Below are 15334 nucleotides of genomic sequence, written 5' to 3' on the forward strand. Positions count from 1 at the left end.
ATTTCATTACTACTCCATAGCTGTAATTTTGCTACTGTTACGAATTGTAATGTAAATGTCTCTGTTTTCTGATGGTCTTAGGTGACCCCCTCTCCCAATGAAAAGGTAAAAGGTTTGTGACTCACAGGTTGAGAACCACTGATCTAGAGGGTTTTTAAATAGAGAACACCAATATAGACTTGGCCGACACATTGTTGGAATAACTGGACAGGAAAAACCACCATAAATGTGACTAACACACAGAAATAAATACCCTAGCAGAAGCTACTATGATAGTATATTAATATCTCAGTGGACCCAGGAGATTGGCAATCCCACTACTAAACAACCATGGGAAGAACTGGACTTGTGACAGACTGTTTTGGTCATTTCCAAGGTTCTGCTGTCAATCCTGTCTACCAGACTGTAGAATACCTAAAGTTCTTGCTTTCTCTCAGTCCACAAATGAAGAGGTTGGGGCAACTGCTAAGAGGCCTTCAAATTATTTTCAAAAGGATGTATCTGGAAGTAGACTCTGTCCTCTCATGAAGGCAAATTGGAACAATTCATACCCCAGAAATACTCTTTTTCTTGGGAGATGCGAATTCTCAGTTTGAAAAAATGACAAATTGAGATTAACTGTATTAATCTGGCAAGCCATGTGGTATCCTGTCTGTTCCTAGAATTCCTCTTAAGAGTTACAGAGGAGCTTCTATCAACTTAGAAACCAGAAAGGATCACATTACACACTCATACATAGTCTTCCCAGGATGCATCCTGTCCAACTCAGGCAAATGACTGTGTGTCTGTTTGTTCAGGGACACTGGGGTGGGGGTGAGTTGTCCTAAGCAGTGGCATCAGCTACAGTAAACATGGATGGCTGTGGTAGTGGAGGGCCAGGCCACCCTTTGCCACTTTGAAGGCAAATTAATAGGTCATTAAAACCACTGTTTTCTCACGAGGTGAAATCTTACCAGGTCTCACATTTGGTATGAGGTCTCAGCAGAGATGCACATTGGCAGCATGTCTCGGGGTGAAGCTGGGTCTCAGCTCATTAGATCTGCACACTTCAATTTACTACAGCAAGAGGCCTCCAGAGAGCAGGGAAGCAAGCTCAGTAAAGTGGGTTCCACCTGACATTTTAGTGGTCATTAAATTTTATCACCCTATTTTACCTGAAACTTGTAACTTAATTTTAATTCCAATTTATGACAGGATAAAACGTGAAAATCGAATCCTCCAAGAGAAGCCTTCTATCATCTACTACATAGATGTTGATTGACTAGGCTCTTTTCTTTTGAGAATAAAAGAAATACAAAAGCACGCTGGGCTCTGTTTATTTACCAGTATGAAAAGCACAAGTCCCCAGGACATGGCAATTTTAAGTCCAGTCAATAAGAAAGCCTCCTAAAAGAAAGACACCATTTGGACACGTTTGCAAAGTGTGAGCCGAAGCATAGTCTTTAAAAGCTCTAAGTTTACTAAAATACTGTCACTGGGTATCCTTTTCAGATGTTATAGAACGCTCTCACAAGAGGCAAGGTGGGTTTAGGAAACTTCATGCACCATGTCCCTGGCAGCTGACCTCAGAGGTGGGCTCCAGAGGCACAGGGGTTGGTGCAAATAGCAGCTTGTGTTTTCTTCCAAAACCTGAGAGGTCTTCTCAGCTTGTGGTGTGGTGCTTCATGGTTTTGAGTTTGTCCAGGAAAGTCTACAAGTCTCCAGAGCCAACTGTCACCTTATACCTAGGGGCATTTCCGCTTCCATTGCTGGAGTTAAATGATCATTTTAGCATTGTGCTCCTTAATAATTTACTGCTTGTGCATGTCATATGACACCCCTAAACCAGATTAAAACTTGGGAAGGCAGCCATGTTAATCTGTTTTGCTTCCCACCTTCTGATAACAGTGGTAGTTGTGAAAAGCAGTATTTAAGTAATGACTGCTATGAGCAGACAACTTGGAAAGGATCACCTAAGATTATCTATCTATCTATCTATCTATCTATCTATCTATCTATCTATCTATCTATCATTTATCTATCAATCAATCAATCAATCAATCAATATATTGTCCATCCATCATCCATCCATCCATCCATCCATCCATCCATCCATCTATCTATCTCAAGACAGGGTTTCTCTATGTAACAGTCGTGGCTGTCCTCGAACTGGCTTTGTAGACCAGGCTGGCCTAGAACCCACAGAAAACCACCTTCCTCTGCTTCCCGAGTGCTGGGATTAAAGGCTTGTACCACCACTGCCCATCCCTAAGGCCTTTCTAATACTAACACCTTTATGGTTGGAACAAATTTCCATTGACCAATGAGATGATTCCCATGAGTTTGTATATGTGAATTGGGCATTGGGAAAAGAACTCTAATTTGTCACTTCTAGGTTCTCACCTTGAGTTTCTAGAATGAGAATAAATTCTGCAGAGGATTTCTGAGTGTGGGATATTCAACACCTGCTATATTTAAGTTGAATAAACATTTCTGTGGCACTTCCTAATTCCTGTCAAGATTGGGCTATTATCAGACCTTGGCATCATAATCCCAAGACTCAGGAGGTCAAGGCAAAGGATTATCCCCAGGTTCCAGGCCAGCCTAGACTACAGAGTGAGACCTGTTTCAAAAACAAAGCCAACTACACTAGTAGCAAAAAGATTGTGTTAAGAGTGATGTTCTATGTGTGGGGAGGGGGGGATTCTGAATTGGGGGAGATTCTGAATTGATAGTCATAGAGCAGTTCTTTATGCTTTATGCTTTATGCTTTATGTAAGTCTGTGGCATTTAGTCCTCACGCAGTCCTCTAATGTAGATACTGCTGTTCTGGTTGATGGATGAAAACACTGAAGCCAATGGAAGTTCAGCTGGCTCCTTTGCACTATATTAACATATCTTAAGAGCAGTGGAGCACAGTTTCCAGTGACTACTACCACCACCTCTGCTTAGGTTCCTGGATTTTTTTTTATTCTTCTTGTCATTATTTTTCCATTTTTTATGAGAATGATTGACTGACAGACACTAGGTAGTTAAAATACTGGGATTCTACTATAGGAAATTTTGTGGGGTTTTTTTCATTTGTTTGTTTGTTTGTTTGGGTTTTTTGCACTTAGCATCAAGGAAGCATCTTACTGATTTTCTATGACTTTAAAACTACTCAAGAGATTCAAGTTTACAAAAATACAGTGAATGAGGACAATGTTAGATATATTTGGCTACTAACAGGCAATCAAGAATACAGCTCTTGGTTCAAGATGCTGAACAATCCAGAAACCTCAAACACTTCTAGGAAGGAGAAAGGATCATTTTTCTTTTTTCAGTTCTGCACCTTCTCTTTGTGCTTATTCATCATGTTTTAAATAAACAGACTGAAGAAAGTTGTTATTCAAACGCTCCTCCGGCTTCTTCAATTTCAGTCTGAAAACAAGTTCAAAATATTCTGGCAAAAATTAAAGGCACCATTCAAACGTTTCCATAAATTTTAAATTGTGTAAAAAGTGATAAAACTAAAATGAGCTAGAAAAATGGCTAATAAGCATTTCCTCATATCATAATCCATGGTTTTGGATTTCAAAAGGAGCGCTGTAATGCACCCTTGTTTTCCCAAGTGTCTGTACTACATCATTTCTGGATTTAATGTCTTCGGATTTTACTGTTTGATTTTAGAGTGTGAGGATATTAGTGTGTCAGTCAACGACATGCAGTGTCTTTAATATCTCAGTATTCATTCGTGGAAGGATGTAAAAAACAAAAAACACTGCCTACACACCATCTTCTGCTTTTACTACCCATTCCAGTTGAATAGACATTATTTTTAGGAGACAACCGAACCAATAGATTGCCAGAAACACAGGTAAAGTTGGAGGATGTGGGCTCCCCAGCAGTAAAGAACATGCTGCAGTCTACGTCTCAAAGAACCAGGGTGCCAGCACACTAGTAGTGTCACGTGACTGTACAGTATCTAGGCTAATGCAGTGTAGGATTGTGCCTTTTTCCTTCTCCTGTTTCCCCCAGAGAGTTTGAACCCATGTGTTAGAGTGTATATGCCTGATAGTGGAACCGACTTCAAAACGCATACAGCAAAAACTCATTCCTTTTTTATTATGTAGTGAAATAAATATAAAAAGATGTACAAATAACAGTTTTTATTTGAACATTAAGGTTTATTGTGATGTAGAATGTGTTTTGTTGCACTGTCATCTGATAGCTATTAAAGGTGGGGTTCAGGAGTGCTCTTCTGGCTTCAGGTATCAAAGAGAAGGTCTCAGAAGAGTTTTCTAGTGGATCTCTAAATCTGCACACAATATAACCATGATAACTAGGAAGTATTTATTACTTCTTTGCTCTCAAAACATCATTATCAGTATGTTTCTGCCAATGACCTCATTTCCTAGGCCACGAAGAAGAGGATTTGGTCAACTTGTTTTTTCAAGAAGGGGTAGAATAGAACTTGGGAGAGTGAGACAGGAGGATTATGAGTTTGAGTCCAGCTTGGCATACATACCAAGATTCTATGTCAATGAAGAGAGAGAGAGAGAGAGAGAGAGAGAGAGAGAGAGAGAGAGAGAGAGAGAGAGAGAGAGAGAGAGAGAGAGAGAGATAAAGACAGAGAGAATATGAATTACATTAATTGATTTGAGTAGACTTGTATTACAGTCTAAGCTCCATCATTTCAGCATGCTAAGAAATCCAACACTAATGTTTTTAGTCCATTTTTGACTTTAAATAAAATTAATTGAAATCTGTTTTGGGGAGTTTAGAGAAATATTAAAACTAAGAACATATGTTAAAAGTAGTTAATACAATTTTTGGTACTTAAACTTGAAAAACCAGTGCTGCTATTTCATGTGGGCAACTGTTTCAGTAGATAGCCCATTGAACACACTGTGTCCCTTTTGTCCTCAAACTTTAGAAGTAAGGAAAGTCTTTCTTCTCTCTGGATCTTTGCCTTGCTAACCACTCACTGTAATTTACTTTTCCTTGGATCTTTCAATGGCTTTCTCATTTCCACCCTTCAAGCATCTCCTTAGAACCTGCCTCTTCCCAAGGACTGACCCTATGCACATTAACCCTCCACCCATACATACCCCAGGCACAATCCCTAGGCACCTTCTTTATTTATATATTTGCTATCTCCTTTGAAATGGGAGCACCACCAAAAAAACCAGAATTACCTTCCTTATTGATGTTATGTCTAACACAGGTCTATCTGAATTAAGTATATAAATTAGGGGAAATGAAGGAGGGGGGAAGAAAAGAAACAAGGCAATGGAAGGTAATGTAAAATAAAAATTGATAAAAGGTAACAAACAATGGCCCAAAGAATAGTTTGTACTCTGAGCATTGGTATTTATTATACCCAACTTGTAAAGAGTATTTTACAGTTGGATAAGAATACTATGGCACTCATTCTCTCCTCTCTTCTCCTTCTTCTCCTTTTCCTTTTCTTCACTACTGTGTGTGTGTGTGTGTGTGTGTGTGTGTGTGTGTGTGTGTGTGTGTGTTTGTGTGTGTGTGTGTGTGTGCACTTGACAAAGCAAGCAGAAAGTAATTCTTACCAGGCACCAGTATCTTTCAATAGTCACTAGACTGTATTGAAAGGTCTAGATTCTAAATACCTTCAGTTGTGTATGTATTATGCTCCTGTTATGCATTGTGTCATGGTAAATGTCATAGACAAGGATAAGTAATCACCAGGCTATGTTCCAATAAAGCTTTGTTTAAAGACACTGAAATTTTGATTTCATGCAGTTTTATGTAGTATTATTCTGCTTTGATTTTGTTCAACCAAATAAAAATATAAAGACCATTGCAGTTCATGGTCCTGTGAAAACAGGTAGCTGGCTGAATCTGGCCAATTCTCCTGACTCCTGGACTAGCTTCATGGTCATCTAGTGGAAAAAATGTTTGCCATTTTCAATATGAACTGGCACAGGGAAGTAGGAAATAAGTCTTTCACGTCTACAACAGATAACATTTCTGTTGGTAGAATTTAGGGTAATTTGACAGAGGGAAGGAACGTCTAATGTCATATAATCAAACCTTCCTAGTGTACAATCAAATCACTCAGCGTCTTGGATGTTCTGTTATCCATGGTAAACTTGAGAGTCTGAGTAGCCTGCATGGTAATGAGACTGCCCATGGGTGGCTGCTGAAAAGCCATAATTCTACTCATCCTCTTTCTTGTTAGACTTGGGAAATGAACATCCCTTTCTTCCAGTACAGTTTTGTGAAATCAAGACTTGGGCACATTAAGCTAACTCCCTGTGTTCTTTATCACCCTGGAGGGGACAATGTTTGGAATTTCAAGTGATGATTTCTCTAGACTTTGTGGTTTTAAGTTGAATAAGGATGTATCTGGGGAACCATTTCAAGACAGTGCATGATATCATTTTTCTCTAAATGCAAAAATTCAAAAATTAGTTGGAAAGTATGGTCTGTATTCATGTTGTTTTTATAGCTATACTATTTTGAGCATCCCAATAACTAAGATAAGAGAGCTTTCCAACTTTTTGGTAACTCACATCTCTCTTAAACAGCCGAATCTGCTATTTAAACTTCCACCTTGGGAAGAAGCTAGTCAGTCTGCAGTGAAATCTCAGAATGCAACTCAATTTGAAGATAAAGCAGTTAAGTATGTCATAGATAGGAATATTTAGGATATGTAAATTGAATAGCCAAAAAATGCATTTGCTTTATTTTAGGGCATACAAAATATTCCAGCCTTCAGGTATGCTTCCCATGGGGACATGTAAACAAATCATTCACTTGTGTTTTTCCTCTATATCATTAGATATAAAGAATAACTTCCTATTGGCTGCCTAAGGGCAGGGAATCTGAGGTTAATCTTGCATTCTTTAACCACCTTTCTTTCATATCTGCCTGTGTGTATTAGGAAATGCCAATTAATAATAGTAATTATTAAAAGACATTACTTTTAATTAAAGTCAAACCGAATAGGAAGAAAAAAATGTAACATAAAGTCAGCCAAATAGATTGTTTTAAAACTTCCAGCTCAAGTCTCCATTTCCCTGAGCTCTAGCCCCCTCCGTCATGTAACACACAGGAACACACAGGAGAAATGTGGAAATTAACTGTGTGTAATTGTCTGATGGTTTCCCTGCAGAGGGTTGAGTAAATGACTCTGTGCGTAAATTGGGATGCGGATTATTGGAATTGCACAGAGATGAGCCATTTACTCACCAAGTGGACTGTGTGGCTATGCCATTTAAAATTCAACTGACACACAGGACAGGTAAGGATAAGGCTACAAATTCAGTGCTCAGGAGGAAGGGGCTTGGGCCAAAGGATCCTATGCTTATACAGGTATTTTTGTGATAATTTTCTCCCAAGAAGCCCATTTCTACCTGAAAATACAAGTCCACCCTATATTTCTTACACATTTCTCCATGACACAGCCCTGCTCATAAGCCATGGCATAGTCACCATGCAGTATGACCTGCTCAGGCTTCAGAGCAGTTTTGCAAATGTGTGGCTAACCTCACAGCTGGAGACCTGTACTCTATTTTTTTTTTAAATTGTAAATCTTTGCTAAAACTATGGTGTGTTGATTTCTGAGTTGCTGGCTTTCTTCCTCCACTACCCAACTGCTGCTCTTACATATCTCTCTGGGAATAGTCAATCTTAGAAATCCTATCAGCTGTCATTTACACCACCATAGGCAATATTTTATCTGCTGATAATTTTCACTTGTGCTGTATCCCAGATGCCACACAATGAACAAAATGCCTTTGTTTCCCACTAGTAGCCATTTCAGTGTGGAATTGAGAACTCCCAGGAGAACGATAATTCCACCTTCCACCTTCATTTTTTTCTTTAAGATACATTTTTTAGACACATACCTATGTACCCCATTACTTTGTATCTTAAAAGAGCAATCTTGAAATGATCCTTGATTTTAAAAGTCTCTGCTTCTTGATTCTGAAATAGTGAAGAAACTTAATTTTAGTACCAATTTCATAGAATTAAGTACAAGCATTTATAGCATTTTGAAGCAACCCCCTGTTCCCCCCACATACATACATACTCCTTTCTGGCTGTTTTTTTTTTCCAGTCTGAAATCTAGAGACAAATCTACAAAGCTTCGTTCACCCACCCAATTCCATAAACCATCATTCAGGCCTTTCTGCATTTCCCTTAACAGTAGTTACAAAATTGTATCCCATCCTTGTGAGACTACAATGCCATCCTCTCCTAACAGCCAGCTGACTTGTCATGATCAGTAAGGACATGGTAATAAGCAAAAACACAAACCTAAGTGCTAATATGAAAGCAAAGCAGAACAAGGTACAGAAAGCCAGCTGCAGGCTCATAGGCATCACAGGCAACAGTAATACCCTACCTGAGAGACTGTACTGGAAAAGGGGGAGAGACACTTTGCATATGCTTTTAAATCTGTGATTATCTCTGCATCTCAGTCACTTGCCACACCAGGCCAGAAGACAAAGAGTATTATTAGACACTATGTCTAGGGCAGGACTTGACATGTCACTTTGAACTTGCTTCTTTTGGTAAGTCTCTTTGGTCATTTAGTGACACGATTTTAAGATAAAACCTTCACTTGTGTTGTTTTCGTTTCTTTCATTAGTTCTGATTTGTTGTTTTGGACCCTGAAGTAGGTTAGTTTGGAGAAAAGCACATAAGTAGCTAATGAAATAACAAATGTACTCACAGTATCAAGTGTGATGAGTTAACATTAAGCTCTTAGTATCTCTTAATGGGCAAATTGAACATTGGATGATTGGCACACCAGTGCAGACTTCTCTAATACCTTTCATCCTCAAGACAGTCTAGGATAACTTGGTTTGACTATTGAAAGGGAACATGCAATTTCATGTGTAGATAATAATTGCATGTGTATAGTATATTCAGAACCAATTTATACTATATTGTAATTTTTTGATGTTGCTGTGTTGAGATTGTGTTTTTTAACCTTTGTTTTATTTGAGTTTATTTGAAATCCCTCTAGGAAATGCTTATCTTGTTGATGATAATCAATAAAAGCTTTGTTCTTCCTTTCTTTGTACTATCTTGATATTTGGGAAAGAATGTGAGGTTATTTTTACTTTTTTAGTTATTAAACTATGATTAACTATTAAATGTAACTATTTGCTATGAGGAAATGCCTAGAAGGAAAGTAAATATATATACATATTTATCTTGCATTTTGTTCCATACACACATCCTTTGTTAAAGCCATAGCAGGTACAGCATGACCATCCACTAGATATAGTTGACATTGGGCCTGGTGAAATGGCTCAGTTGGTAATGTGCCTACTGTGCAAGCATCAGACCTGATTTTCATCCCCTCTTACACAATTGGACATTTTAGTATATGAGCATAGTCAAAGTGATAGGGAGCTCGAGAGAGGAGCATCCTTCAGGTGCGCTGGCTAGTTTATTTAGTCAAATGATTGAGACTCAGTGAGAGACCGTATCTCAAAAAACTAATGTGGAATGTGACTGAGGAATATGCCCAACATTGACTCCTGCTGTCTACATGCAGACACAAGGGCAAGAGGAGAACTGTGTAGTGGTAGTTGGGGTGAAGCTGAGAATCCTCACTGTGGGATTTTCTTTTTGAAAACTATATATCCATCATGATCTCTCTGTTCCAAAGAGGATTACAAAATTATTTTACTTATAGAGCTTTGACTTGGAAAAGACAGATTCATCTTATGTTTGACACCAGTATTATTTTTCTCCTATGTTCATGATACTTTTAAAGCCCTTCTCTGAAAATGCTACCTGATTGTGATGTGGGCACTAGAGTTCTCCAACTGTCCTTACTACTGCAAAAATAATTCTTAGTATTTTAATCTGCAAGCCTCTAATTCATCTCTTAAATGTGATAGCTAATTCACTATGTCTAATTGATTGGTTCAGCTGATTCAAGTGAGCTGTTAGTGATTTGCCATTCAGACACCAGTGATCCATTTCATGCTCATTTCCAACCTGGCCGACAGTCCTTTCCCATCTGCAGTGATGTTAATGAATTTGCCTTGCTTCATTCCTGAATTCTAATGCACACTCCATTGTGACCATCAGTAAATGAATATTTATGGTTCACGGCACAGTATTCACCTCATCCTAAAAAGTTAAAATACATTTTAACAGTATGCTTGCTGTAAGCCTCCACCCAAATATAGCTCTGTCTACATGGCCTGTCAAGCCCAGAATAAATTAGAACCCAATGTCTAGCTGCATTATTCTCACTAAACTGTTTATGATGGTCACGTGTGGGAATAGCTGTTAGCCCGCACATTTAAGCCACTAACTGTCCAGCTCTGTGGCAATGCTGTATCTATTAAAATCCTTATTTGTTTCCACTGCAGATATTTCTTAAACTTTGTCTTATAATTAAAGAATGGTAGAAAAATGAATTATCTAATCACCAAAAAGCCCTAATGATAACACAATAGACTTTATCCTCCTTAAACTTTGTTTCTTCAAAATATCTGAAGGAACTTTTCCCATTGATTTCTTTTTTGATTTTGTTGTTTAATCTTATGTTTCCCCCAGAGATTACTATTTTTGCCTCTGCATTAGTCTTAATTGTTTCTTTCCTCCTCACTCCTGGTGTTAGTTATCCAGAAATGTTTCCTAAAGGAGAAGTAGATTTGTTTAATATAATTTATTTGCATACTATCCCTACATTTTATTTTAGATGTTTTGATATGAAGTAAAAGAACTTGAGGTCCTTAGATCTTATTGGAGAGCCTGCCATTGTCTTAAAAGCCCATACAAAATTATGTGTATAAGTGAAATATATGCAATGTTCACTTTTCTTAGAAGAATTATTTTCAACAGATACTTAAATCTATGACTGTAAATATAAAGTCACTAATCCATCACCTAAAATAATTTGGTTACCATGACAGTATCTTCATTACTGTGGAGGTTGTTGTCCTTCTCTGAGTCTTCAACCTGTAACTACCCCTTTAATGTTACTATGCTTTTCAGGGTTTAGACTTAAAAATAAGGATTTTAAAGTCTGTTGAGCATATAGCTGGCACTTGAAGGTAAAATCTATGGAAACAAACTTTGGCAATTCAAAAAAAAATAAAAAAAAGAACACTAACTCACCAGTGAAGGTCTTAGTAAGGCAATTAGTTGCATCTGTGGTCAGTTATGGTTCTCTACATCCATAAGTTTTTAAATCACGTTAATTAAAAGATAAGGAGTTGTTTTGTCTTACTTATGTCCTACAATTGAGACTTTACAACTATGTGGTTTAGAACATGCTCACTAATGGGTGCAATGCCTAGACTCTTATTAGCTGCTCTTGTTGTTGTTTGACAACTTGTATTAATAGAGTTTATGTTAATAGAGTTTATTTTCTCATTTAAAAATCCCACTTGCATTTTACTTATTTTGGGGTGAGTGGGGTCACCCCCCTAAATGTCCAAGGATAACACGTAGGAATTGACTGTCTCATTCTACCTTGTGTTTCCTAGAGATTGAACTCAGATGATCAGGCTTATTGGCATGCACTACCCATAAGCCACCTCACAGGATCCTCCTGGCTCTTGTTTGTTTGTTTGTTTTGCATTCATTTTCTATAGCATTCCTGATTTCATTACCACTTGGGAAGAAAGTAGACTGTAGACAAGTCTACTTGTAGACAAGAAACTAGACTGTAGGCATTAGTAAGCCATGGTAGAAGTAGTGTTCTGTGGCCTTTATGTTTTGTTTTCAGCGGACGGTATCATTTGACTGTTTGAATCCATAGTTGTATAGATTAGGCTCATGTTTACAAGTCACACAAATATTTAGATAGAATCCAGACATATATCATAAATCAGATTATCTTTACCATAAGTGTGATAAGGATGAAAACAGATGGATAGAATTCAGACATAGCATGAAATAGAATATCTTGGCAATAAGTGCGATAAAATTTAAAGCAGATGGAAATTGCTCTTCTGTTTTGACATTATATGAATCTGCTTATTTCAAGCCAGTTATGTGTGCTTTCTTGCAATATAGTAACCTTAAATATTATCAGCCCACAGAGCATGGCATGGGGGAAACATCAAGTCCATGTAAGGGTTGGAGATATTTTGATTCCTTACACAGTGGTTCATATAAAGAGGCCATGGCTTCTGTCTGCTCAGTCTTCACAGGACAGTGAGGGTTTCCTGAATGGTGATGCTCCAGGTTTGCTGTGAATAAGAAGTCCAGTTGCAACAGAGTAGAAACCATTTGAGGTGCCATAGGCATTTGTGATAGCACTCAGACATGACACTCCATTAGTCACCATGGAATACTGATTTATGAAAATCATGGTGGCAAGGAGAAGTCCTACCAAGTTTGCCGATAAAATGTAGTTAAACAAATTATGTTGCTCAGCAGTCAGCTTTGGGTTGCTTCCCATAATGTATGGTGTTAATATGCTAACTTGTGCCCTCATAGCCAAATGTTTGCAGGCTGCTCAACTCAGTTTCTCAGTGTGAAGACTGGGGGTCTACTTATAGAACTCCCCAGGTAAAAGCCCTCAGTTTCTGGTGAGACTAAAAGATAGTGAGTGATTCTAATTACCAGGAAAAGAATCCATGTTCTATAGATTTCCTCCAGATGCCAGAAGAGCAACCAACAACACATAGCCTTGGCCCCCTGGAAAATCTGACATTCCATCTTGATTTTCATACTTCACTTCCTCTCAAATCCAGTTTTTAAACTTGGCGAATATGTCCAGTTTCCACCTTTTACCTCTAGTAAGAGTTACAATTATGGTTGCTGAGTTCAAAACTATTTTTTTCTTAATCATTTGGTTTGTTAAGTGATGTTGTTGTCTAGGACTCCTTTAAAACCAGTATTTCTATAAACTAGATTGTATAGTTATAGTAACTATATAGCAAGGCCCTGGGCTATATAGGAATCTTTCTCATTCAGTATTTTGTTTATGACTTTTAACTGTCGAAGTTACATGTAAATTTTACTAGATCACACACTTGGATGTTTACCTAATGAGGCTAGTAGATGTGCTAGTGTCTTTTGCCTGCTACTGCTACCACCCAGCTGTGATTCTTGTATTCACATTTATCTACCACTTCCATATCCTTAAGGGGATAATTTTAACAGTACAGCAGTAATAAGAGCTATTCCTCTCAGTAACTGCATCTGAATTCATCACATATTCTATTAAATTAAGCCCCAAGACCCTATCCATCAGTAGGTGCAATAAGAAGAGGTATTGCGTTTCTTTCCTGCCTCTTTTTCTGTTGCTGAAATCATCTGAGTAAGGAGTTTTCAGTTTTTTATTTGTAAAATAATATTTGCAATAGCCGATAGACAGAAAAACCAGCAAACGATGTCAGCTGACAGCTTTCTTTTAGTAATTCTGTATTCTGCTTCATTTGCAGGACCGTGTAAATGCATTAGAAACGGTAAGTGGGGGCATTTTCCTTCTTGTATCAGAGTTACTGCTCTCTGATGTGGATTTCAGAGCCCACCAGAGGAAGCAGTTGCAGATCGTATTTCTAGAACTTCCGCTAAGATTCAAAGTGGGGATGGCGCTAAACTGTGTCTAAAAGGTATGTGTATGTAGACTGTTCTGGTGAAACCTTTCAAAATGAAAGCGTGAATGTGTTGAAAGAACTTCTGCTGTCTCAGGGCGGATATGCCAAGATGTGCTGCTCTGGGGAAAACAAGACTAGTACAAATATGACCCAAGCCTTACCTGGTTTTTCTTCATTTCACCATCACTGCAAGAGTTGTCTGGCAAGCATTTCGAATTCCAAGTTTTTAACATATTGTTTTCAATATTCACCATTATTCATAAAAGGATAAAACCCTGTCAGGCTTTTTCTGACAATCTTACTTCAAGAAATCTAGTATTGGGGAACAATTTTAAGTACAGTTTTAGTTTACAACTAAAATGATTAATTTTAAAATATAAGAGAGAAACCAACATGTCTATAGTAAACATGAGGGACAGTACTGTGTAACCCACCATGCTGTGGTCATCATGGAAGAAGCTTATGTGAGAATTTCAATTGAAAAACTCATCCAGGAAACAAACTCCTGTGTACTTCAATGATGCCTTACATACCTAAGAAACATAAGCGTGAGAAAACCCACAATAGACACTTGTTAGATAAGAACTGTGTTTTGTGATTGCTGTTTGCTTTTCCAGGTTTAGAAAATAGGGCTGTTTTACTTTGATAAACATTTCTTCACAGTAGCCATGTGAATCAGAAAAACAGGGCTGGGTATGTAAGGTCAGTGGTCAAGTCCTTTGCCTGGTACGTTCAAGACCCTGGGTTCAGTCTCCAGTGACACATTAACTAAGGGGAAATTAGAAAAACAGTAGAATAAATTATAGTACTACTTTATGGCAAAATATTATGTAGCAATAAAAAGACATATTTGAAGAAGTAAAGATTGCCGTGCTGTTTTATGTAGGGAAAAGTGTAGCAGTGTATTAAACTTTGATGCAAATACTGGATATGCATATTTTTGCATTAAACAGTCATTAAGAAACTACATAAAATAGTAACAGTATCTTGGGAACAGTGGTGATTTTTCTTTTGGTAAATTTTTAATGTACAGGAAGGAATAAACCCCTTTTAAGCCAATAAGCTAACAAGTAAAGTCTCTATGTGAAGTTTAAGAAATAGAAATAAATAGGCCTGTTTTTATAAAGTGACACTGCCCAGACTCAGTCACTTCCTCCTTTGATTTAACTGGGCCTTTCAAAAAGTTCACTCACCTTCCGCCTTTCAGTGTGACAGCATTAAGGGACTATAGTGTCCCTTTAATCCTGCACATTTTTACTGAGTTTTAGGAGTATCTTGACAATAAGCTTATGACTTCAAAGTTCTCTTCAAAAATATGAGCAGGATAGCAATGTGTGTCTTTTTAGACAGAGAGCATAAAATACCATTTATACACATCTAGAAAAGTGTGTCTTCTTGACTCTCCATCTGTAAAATGGCTAAAATTACAATAATTTTAGCAAGTCTTGATACCAGAGAAGAAAAAACCGTGAAAAAAATATTAAAGCCCAGTGTTGGCTTGCTATTACTGTTGTGATCATGTGTCATTTTTTATTTAAAAATCAGAGTTTCATCAATGTGATGTCCAAAACCACAAGTTACATCAGTGCAAAGTTGTTCTCATTTCTTTGTATTTGTTGGTCTTATTCTATGCCTAACATTTTTCCTAATGAAGTATCATGCAGTATATTCTTAAAGGCCTTTCAGAGGGCTCCCCTGGAACCAAAGGTAAAAATTAAAAGTCATCATGAGAAAAATAAAAATGATTAAATGGACTGGGGTTGGTACAGTAACAGTTTTCTCAAAAATAATTATCACAAGTAAAACTATAA

General features: G+C 37.6%; 1 protein-coding gene across 12 annotated transcripts in view; it reads left to right on the forward strand.

The window, feature by feature from the left end:
• Cep128 (centrosomal protein 128) overlaps positions 1 to 15334 on the forward strand; it is a 337460-nt gene that overhangs the window by 268306 nt on the left and 53820 nt on the right. For 10 of the 12 annotated variants that reach the window (XM_035445124.1, XM_035445118.1, XM_035445117.1 and 7 more), the window contains 2 exons: positions 6522 to 6611; positions 13368 to 13391. In XM_035445124.1, the coding sequence (XP_035301015.1) occupies positions 6522 to 6611; positions 13368 to 13391 (114 nt within the window). The remainder of the gene's footprint in view (positions 1 to 6521; positions 6612 to 13367; positions 13392 to 15334) is intronic. The other 2 variants (XM_035445120.1, XM_035445123.1) reach the window with 1 other exon arrangement.

Source organism: Cricetulus griseus, chromosome 5, assembly GCF_003668045.3.
Source record: "Cricetulus griseus strain 17A/GY chromosome 5, alternate assembly CriGri-PICRH-1.0, whole genome shotgun sequence".
Lineage (NCBI taxonomy): Eukaryota > Metazoa > Chordata > Mammalia > Rodentia > Cricetidae > Cricetulus > Cricetulus griseus.